The following is a 9,362-nucleotide window of genomic DNA, read 5'->3' as shown; positions in this document are numbered from 1 at the left end:
GTGGCCCAAACCTCAGTAAACACAGGGAGGGAAATACTGAGAGGAAGCCCTCCAGAAGGTTCTTTCTCCATTTCCTGCCTGAACATGGCCCATTGAGACTGTACCCCAGCTTCACCATCTCAACAAGCCCTAAAGACCTTCTAACAACTGGGGTCCTCCTCCAGATTGGAGGATTGGGAGGGCAGGGGTTCAATCCCTAGTTTGGAAACTAAGATCCCACATGCTGTGGGGCAACTAAGCCCACGTGGGGCAAGTAGAGAGTCTGTGTGCCACAACAAAAGATCATGAGCACCCGAGTAAATAAATACTAAAAAAAAAAAAAAAAAAAAAATCAAATAAAAGCCACACTATGGTATTATTTTTTAAAAAACAAAGACAAAAACCCCCAAACCAATACTGTGTAATAGATCTTATTGGTGTAATCCCATAATACATTTTTATGAGTTTCATAAATATTAATTAGCAGGCCCTGATCTAGGTAATTGGAACTCTCTTAATCTTCACATAAGAGATAGGTATATGATCCTGAGATAGGCATATGTTCTTTACCTTGCAGATGAGGAAACTTAGGGGCAAGAAACCCAGGCCATCTGGCCTGAGACTGAATACCCAGATAAATATTCTTAGGCAGATCAGCAGATGATGGATCTAATGAACTTAGGGTTTGTGAATGGGTAGAGTACCATATTTTCATTATTACCTTATATTTTATGTAAATAATAAAGTCAAATTGTGAAGAATAAGTAGTTTATGCTATTTATTATCTTTAAAATAATAAAGATTACATTATAGAAAGTCACATCATTTTGCATTATGTGTAATGCTCAAGTTAAGGCACTGTACTGCTCTCACTTGGCCAATCTTCACAGCATTTCTGATATCATATAACAGTTTCAGAGCCCTAGAGTGTAATTCCAATGATGTGACAGCAATGAAATAGATTCTGCAATATAGACTTATTACAGAATATAATTGTACTTTCTTAGTTTACTCTATTCACTGTTTTCTTTTTTATATTTCAGGTTTGACATATCTGCATTTTTACTATAATATTTAATAGTTTACATTTTTTCGATTTCTGTTGTTATTACTCCAGATACTGTTAGTTGCTCAGTCGTTTCTCTTTGTGACCCCATAGACTGTAGCCCACCAGGCTCCTCTGACCATAAATTCTCCAGGCAAGAATACTGGAGTGGGTTGCCATTCCCTTCTCCAGGGGATCTTCCCTACCCAGGGATCAAATCCAGGTCTCTGGCATTGTAGGTAGATTCTTCATTGTCTGAGCCACCAGGGAAGCTCCATTACTTCAGATAGGGCTCCCCAAATTTTGTTCCAAATTTTAGAAGTTTATTTTAATGATTATCCTGATTTCTTAAATAAAAAGACTGAGGCTCAAACAGGTTAAATATTATACATGATATCACATGGTAAGTCACAGAGGTAATATAGAATAGAAATCTTATTCTAGGGTTCAGAAGACTTCCAATAGCTTATGTAAATGGACTGTTTATTAACATATCTTCTTGGAACAAATATACTTCAGAAGCATAGACCTATCTTCAGAAAAATGTGTTTATACACATCACCTATATGCTCTAAGTGTAGAAATAAAGTCAAGATAGAACTTTACCATTTGACTTTTCAAAACATAGATCCTAACATCTCCCTGTGTTTTTTCATGAAGAGGGTGTTATTGTTGGTCTTTTCCCCAAAGGTATGAAATGAAAACTGTCTTTTTTTAAAATAAAAATTAGAACAGAAGAACTCACGGCTGAACAGCAAGATCCTGGATTTAATCTCAACATCTGATTTTCCACAGTATATGGAGGAACAGTATATGACTGTGACTCTTTATTTCTTCAGATTTTTCCTCTCCTAAGATCTCTTGTATTTGTTATTATTTGATGCTCTGGTTGCAGCTCTGAATCATTTTCATTCTTTTTCCTAGTCTAACTCTGCTTCAAAACTTCTGTAACTTCTCTGCTGTGAAGTCTAGAATCTCTTCTGCAAGTGAGCTTACTGGGTGCACCAGACAGCCATGGACCCCAAAGACTGCTAAGGACTCCATATGTTGCTAAGAAGTCTTGCTAATTTGCTCTATCAGCTGAATGGGGTGTCAGAGAATTTTCTTTTCCTTTATGAACTCAGAGTGTTTGTGCTGTGACCTGTATCAGCAATTCTGTTTGGATCGATCACTTTCAGCTTACCATTTTTCATCCCTCCGTGAACGTTGCACCTAATTTTCCCTGTAATCGGTTCAACAACTGTCAGCTGTTCATGTTTCAACTCTTTCTGCCAATAACTGCTGGAAGTGATTTAATGCAGCTGGAGAATAAACTGACAATCATTATAGCCTGCAAAGTGTGAAAAAAATTTCATTGCACTATTGTGATCTGAGGACCGAAGACGCCCAGCGGATGAGACTTGGAGTGGGGGTGGAGGGGTAGGGGGGAAGCCTGCTTTATAAAGAGGGTGATTCCTGGGGCAAGTTCAACTGTTTATCCGGTGAACCCTCTTCCAGGGCTTGTTTTATAAGAATTCACTGTAAGTGCCCAAGGGAAATGCCTTTATCTGAATGGGGTTGCGGTGCTGCCTGCGCTCAGATGGTTTCCTCAGCTGATAAAAGTCCTCGCTAAGGAACCGCACAGATGTGGCTCCTTTGGGGAAGATGAAGGCAGAGGAGACAAACAACGGGGCGGAGCGGAGGGGCAGCAGCCAGTGATGCCTGCAGGCCGACGGGGTCCCCTCTTCCAGGCCGGCTCACCTGCGCTGCAGAAGAGATGCCCTCGCCCCTCCCGCGGCGCCCTCACCTGCCCGGCGACCTCTCGCCGTCGTCGGGGGACTCGCGGCCCTGCAGCAGCCCCTGCGAGCTCTTGGGGGGCATCTTGCCGCGGGCCCCGCGCCTCCGGCGCCGGCTGGCCTGGTGCTCCATCGACTGGGAGCAGGTGTGTCTGCTGCGGAGGCTGGGCGCGGGGGGCTTCGGCTCAGTGTACGAGGCCACCTACCACGGTGTGCGCGTAGCCGTCAAGCAGGTGAGCCGGTGCTCCAAGAACCCGCGGGCGTCAAGGCGCAGCTTCTGGGCCGAGCTCAACGCGGCCCGGCTGCGCCATGCTAACATCGTGCGCGTGCTGGCGGCCAGCACGCGCCCGCCACCGGGTTTCGACAGCCTGGGGACCGTCATCATGGAGTTCGGGGGCAACATCACCTTGCACCAGGTCATCTACGGCCCCACCGGCTGCCCCGGGGACTCCGGCGCGCAGCTGGGCTTGGAGAGGTGTCTAAAGTACTCCCTAGACGTGGTCAGCGGCCTGCTGTTCCTCCACGCGCAAAGCATTGTGCACTTGGACCTCAAACCGGCCAACATCCTCATCAGTGAGCAGAATGTCTGCAAGATCGGGGACTTCGGCTGCTCCGTGAGGCTGGAAGACCTGCGGAGCCCGTGGACGCCTCACTACCTGGGCGGCACCTACACTCACCGAGCCCCGGAGCTCCTCAAAGGAGAGCCTGTTACACCCAAGGCCGACATCTACTCCTTCGCCATCACCCTTTGGCAGATGAGCACGCGGGAGGCGCCCTTCTCGGGGGAGCGGCAGCACGTGCTCTATGCCGTGGTGGCCTACCACCTCCGGCCCGCCCTCCGGGCACCCGTCTTCACCGACTCGGTCCCCAGGAAGACGCTGGCGGGCATCGTCCAGCGTTGCTGGGCGGCCCTTGCTCCCGAGAGGCCGAGCGCAGAACTTCTCTTGGGGGACCTCCACGCTCTGAAAGAGGAGCTGGGAGGACTCGAGACTGGATCCAAATAAGCGTCTTTGTTTCTGATCGTTTTTAACAAAGTGAAGATTTAGCGGGGGAAAAAATCATATAGGTAGGATGGATTTTTAGAAAATAAAGTCCCTTAAAAACTCCCTTTATCTCGAATGCTTTTTCTAAGACAAACCGCAGAGCGGTCGTGGTGCTCTTCGTCGTTATTTAGTCGCTAAGTCTTGTCCGACTCTTTTGCTACCTCATGGACTACAGCCGGCCAGGTTCCTCTGTCCATGGGCTTCTCCAGGCAAGAATACGAGAGTGGGTTGCCATGCCCTCCTCCAGGCAGTAACAGGTATTCCTGAATAAATTGTAAAAAAAAAAAAAAAAAAAAGTTGTCTGCAGCCCCAACAAAGAGGACAGCAGCTCATTACTCTTATTGTTTTCATTAAAATGGCTATTGTTTGTATTTGCTGTTGTTGTTGAGTCCCTAACTAGTGTCTGACTCTTTGCTGACCCCATGGACTGTAGGCCACCAGGCTCCCCTATCCATGGGATTTCCCAGGCAAGAATACTGGAGTGGGTAGTCATTTCCTCCTCCAGGGGATCTTCCTGATCTTCCGGACCCAGGGATGGAATCAGGGTCTCCTGCATTGGCAGCTAGATTCTTTACCACTGAGCCACCAGAGAAGCCCCCTGGTGGTTTCAGGACCTACCTTATCTCCTTACAGGGTTACTGTGCTTACTTTAACAGTTCCATGGTACTGCACTTTTTCAAATTTGTTATTTGTAAAACCAGGTTTTCCAAAGCAGAACTGAATTAGAAAATGCCAAAATTCTTGATACTCAAATAACATGCTCCATACCCACCACCTAAATTTAAACTACCAACAGTTAATTTTGTTCCCATATTAAATAAGTGAAAACATTTTTAAAAAAAAAGATTAATTTTTCCTTCCTCCTCCAAAACCTACTTGTTTCTAATGACCTTCACACATAAAACTCTCAAATTGAGATAAATTTAGTTTTGTAGGAATAATATGTTAAATGATTTCTTGTGATATTTTGAACTTGTATAATTTTGCTAAAATATTTCTGAACTGGGTCCCTTTTCCAGTTATCTGTATGAGACAACAAGGAAAGATTACACGATGTGAGAAGAAATAATAACCTTGAGGAATAGTAAAATTTAACATTGGGATGGAGGAAAGCAGACAAGGAGAACCAGATTCCCATCCTAGAAATCAAGGCCATGGTTGCTGGTAGATGGATTTAGAACAATGAGGTGAGTGAACCCAGTTTTTAGGACAAAGTTGACTTCTGTTCAGCAATAACACTTTCAGCAAGGGCTTTAGGTAGGAGCTACTGCTGTTCAGTAGTTAAGTTGGGTTCAGCACTTTGCGATCCCATGGACTGCAGCATGCCAGGCTTCCCTGTCCTTCACTATCTCCCAGAGTTCACTCAAACTCATGTCCATTGAGTCAGTGATGCTATCCAACTATCTCATCCTCTGCCACCTCCTTCTCCTCTCACCCTCAGTCTTTCCCAGCATCAGAGTCTTTTCCAATGAGTTGGCTCTTTGCATCAGATGGCCAACATATTGGAGCTTCAGCATCAGTCCTTCTAATGAATATTCAGAGTTGATTTCCTTTAGGATTGCCTGATTTGATCTCCTTGTAGTCCAAAGGACTCTCAAGAGTCTTTCCCAGCAACACAGTTCAAAAGCATCAATTCTTTGGTGCTCAGTCTTCTTTATGGTCCAACTTTTACACCCATACATGACTAATGGGAAAACCATAGCTGTGACTATATGGACCTTTCTCAGCAAAGTGATGTCTCTATGATGTAGGAGCTGTGCTTGGTCTTTAAAGAATGAAGTGACTGGATCAGGTCATTAGGACAAAGTTGACTTGCCTTTAACAACACCACTTTGAGCAACAGCTTGATATAGAAGCTATGCTTGGATTGTTGAGGCAGAAAGGAGACGCAGAAACCTTTAGAGAGGGTGAGATGCACAGAAGTGTTTTGCAATTGCTGGTTTGGTTGAGTTTACTTTTAGGATAAAAGAAGTGAGTTTATCTGTGAAAGAAGCAAGAGGAGACAGTGATGACCAGTGAGGTTTTAAGAACTTGTGGAAGAAATGAAAAGGAACGCCAGAGGAAAGAGACTGTGGCCTTGGAGAGGAAGAATGTCTCTTTCTGTATGTGGGCAGAGGGCAGGACAACTGCCACCACAGATGAGACTTTAAGCAGGAGGAAGAGGGACTGGGGAGATCACATCCGTGGACTTCCACTTTCTTCTGTTAAGAGACATTGAGAGTAGGGGGTCCACAGAGTGAGGTGATGGGTTAGAACTATTCTCCAGGAAAGCAAAAAGAAGCTGTCTACAACTGCATGGTATTGGTCCAGTGCTGTGGGCTCTGTCTACAAAGCTGGGGACAAACCAGCCACAGAGCCATACCAACAAAAGCTTCGCTCTGTGCATGGTAGCAACAGGAGTTCATGGTTGGCATGTTTAAAATACAGTGGATTGAAGAAATTACAGAGGATCAGTTTGTTATACCAGATGTGTTAAAACAAGATTTGAACTATGCTGAAATACCTTATTTCAGACAAGCCATGGAAAGATACCTGTTAAAAGCATTTTTAAATAAATTCTGGAATTCAGTTCCCCAAACGAACATGGCCACAGCTCAGATCCAAACATCTTCCCTGCTCCTGGGAACCACATAGAGTGACACAGAGAAAAGGGGCGCTCATTCGTGTCCGACTCTTTGCGACCCCATGAATCGCAGCACACCAGGCCTCCCTGTCCATCACTAACTCCCGGAGTTCACTCAGACTTACGTCCATTGAGTCAGTGATGCCATCCAGCCATCTCATCCTCTGTCGTCCCCTTCTCCTCCTGCCCCCAATCCCTACCAGCATCAGAGTCTTTTTCAATGAGTCAACTCTTCGCATGAGGTGGCCAAAGTACTGGAGTTTCAGCTTTAGCATCATTCCTTCCAAAGAAATCCCAGGGCTGATCTCCTTCAGAATGGACTGGTTGAATCTCCTTGTAGTCCAAGCAACTCGCAAGAGTCTTCTCCAGCACCACAGTTCAAAAGCATCAATTCTTCGACACTCAGCTTTCTTCACAGTCCAACTCTCACATCCATACATGAGGGACCTTGTAAACCCCATGGTCAGGAGCACTAAAAGACAGAGAAAATGTACAGACTGCAAATGTCAGCAGTGATGCCTAATGACTGGAAGAGCTTGCCAGGAAAGAAAGCAGGGAGCCATGGCGGGTGGCTCAGGGGAGGGCCTTGTCATGGTAGATACCTGAAAGACTTTGCAAAAATACATGTCTGAAGAGCAGGTGGCCATGTAGAGGGCACAAGTTGAGGATGAAACTCCTGATAATAGGGGTGAGATCATACAGAGCTAAGCTTACGAGAGTTATGAGAGAGCAAAAGAGAACAGAGAGTGTTGAGGAGGGTCTACCCACTGCTGAGCTCGGAAAGCAGTTAACTGAGAGGGTCACTGGGTATGGGGTCAGGAAACAAGACAGGCACAGAAGCCCCCTGATAAACACAGAGAAATGAAAACCTTTCCCAGGGTCACACAGCCAAGTGATGGGCCAGAACCCATGTCCTTAACCATTCTACTTCACTCAGGGAATACCCTGCTCTTAGCTTCATGATTTCAAACATTTAAATGTATTTTATCTAATTCACAAAAGTCAACCAAGAAAATTGCTGTTGGAAGCATTACTTGCTACAACATTAGGACAGCATCATTGGGGATGGTTTTTAAAGGGAAACAGGTATCTGAGAAAGATGGTATGGTGCCCAGTGCTGACAGAGGAGGCAGATATAGAGTATACTTGGGGCTTCCCTGGTGGCTCCGTGGTGAAGAATCCACCTGCCAATGCAGCAGATGCAGGTTCACTCCCTGAGTTGGGAAGATCCCCTGGAGAAGGAAATGGCAACCCACTCCAGTATTCTTGCCTGGAAAATTCCACAGTTAGAGGAGCCTTGTGGGCTACAGTTCATGGGGTTGCAAAGAGTTGAACACAACTTAGCAACTGAGCATGCATGCATTAAATGGGAGCAGACAGCTCAGTTTATTTCTTTTATAAAAAATCCTTTAATATGAAAGAGGAAAAAAAATTATCTTTAGAGACCTATATAAAAGGCACGATTGGTTGAAAAAAACAAGGTTTATTTTTTTTTAACTAGAAAAAAAAAATTTTAACCTAGTATAGAGAGCTTTGAAGTTAAAGCTATGGTAATAAATTAAAATTAATTAGGAAAATTGATATATAAAGATAAATGAATTTCTCAGAAACCAGGAGAAAAGCAAAATACATTGAAAATAGCAAGACAAGGCAATGGGAGGCTCAGTCTGGGAAGACTAATATCCAAATTTTAGAAGTTCTAGGAAGAGAAAAACATGGAAAATAGGATAAAAGTATCAACAATTTAGAAAGCAAAACCTTCCAGACTGAAAAGATGATTTCCCAGACAATGAATGAAAACACACTACAAGAAGGCATATCACCATAAGATTTTGGAACAGTAGGGGCAATGAGAAAGTCCTGAAAACCTCCAGGAATTTTATTTAAAATCCAGATCACATACCAAAGATAAGAATCCTGAAAGATAATGGAGGCTACTACTTACAAAATTCTGAGGGAAAATCATTTCCAACGTAGCATTCTATACCCAGCCAAACAATCAACTGAATGGACAAGCTGACCAAAGGCCTCTCCACACACGCAAGATTTCACAATTTGATTTCTGTGCACCTTTTCTCAGGAAACTACTTGAGGGTTTACTCCACCAAAATCGAATATATATACCAAAGAAGAAGAAAAAGAAAACATAGGATCCAGGAAATCGGTACAATACAGAGACAAAGGGCAAAGCTGATGGTGAGTAAAGATCACAAGCAGCCTGGAGCAGGTCTGAAGACTCAAAGACGATAAAGTAAATGAATATCCATGTTTGAATGGACTGAAAGAATACTTGCATAATTTGAAGACAGTCTGGATTTAACTTAATGATGAGTACAGAGAAAACAAAGCAAATAAAACAAAGTTTATTAGCCTTTAGGGGGCATGAAATATTGGGCAACACAAGAAAAGCCAGTTTTCATAAGAAATGATTCAGTTCAAAATAGCCTTGTAGAGTTCTAATGATGTAATACAGTATGTTGATCTAATCAGAGCTATAACATAAAAATGATGAAAGGAAGAATGGAGAAAGAATTATGACTATAGAGAACAGGAACAGGAGTGATCCTAAGTTTCCAAAGAGAGAAGTCACTAAACAATAACTGAAACTAAACAAATCAAGAAGAGTCTACATAGCCACGCTATTTAGAGGTGCTGACTTAGACAACAAAAGTGATAGCAAAAAGTTAAAAGTGGTTGGGAGAGGCTAAGAGTTTGTGTGACATCCTAGAGGGATTTGGGGGTGGGGTGGGTGGTGGTAATAATTCTAGTGCAACTATTTGACTCTTTGATGTGCATGTATAACTGATGAAAATCAAGACGAAATTAAAAAAAAAAATTGAGTGTGTGGCTAGGTCTTAGGAGAAGATAGACGATAGGCAGGTATTTTTTTTTTTTTT

The 9,362-nt window shown here is 43.7% G+C and overlaps 1 protein-coding gene across 1 annotated transcript; it reads left to right on the top strand.

Moving 5' to 3' along the window:
- Nucleotides 1–2,780: 2,780 nt before the first annotated feature.
- On the top strand, nt 2,781–3,803 carry MOS (MOS proto-oncogene, serine/threonine kinase). The gene has a single exon (XM_068983421.1). The coding sequence runs from the start codon at nt 2,781–2,783 to the stop codon at nt 3,801–3,803; it is 1,023 nt and encodes a 340-aa protein (XP_068839522.1).
- Nucleotides 3,804–9,362: the final 5,559 nt, after the last annotated feature.

The sequence above is a fragment of the Capricornis sumatraensis genome, chromosome 11 (assembly GCF_032405125.1).
Source record: "Capricornis sumatraensis isolate serow.1 chromosome 11, serow.2, whole genome shotgun sequence".
NCBI classification, from domain to species: domain Eukaryota; kingdom Metazoa; phylum Chordata; class Mammalia; order Artiodactyla; family Bovidae; genus Capricornis; species Capricornis sumatraensis.
This window is presented reverse-complemented; position numbering and strand designations above follow the sequence as displayed.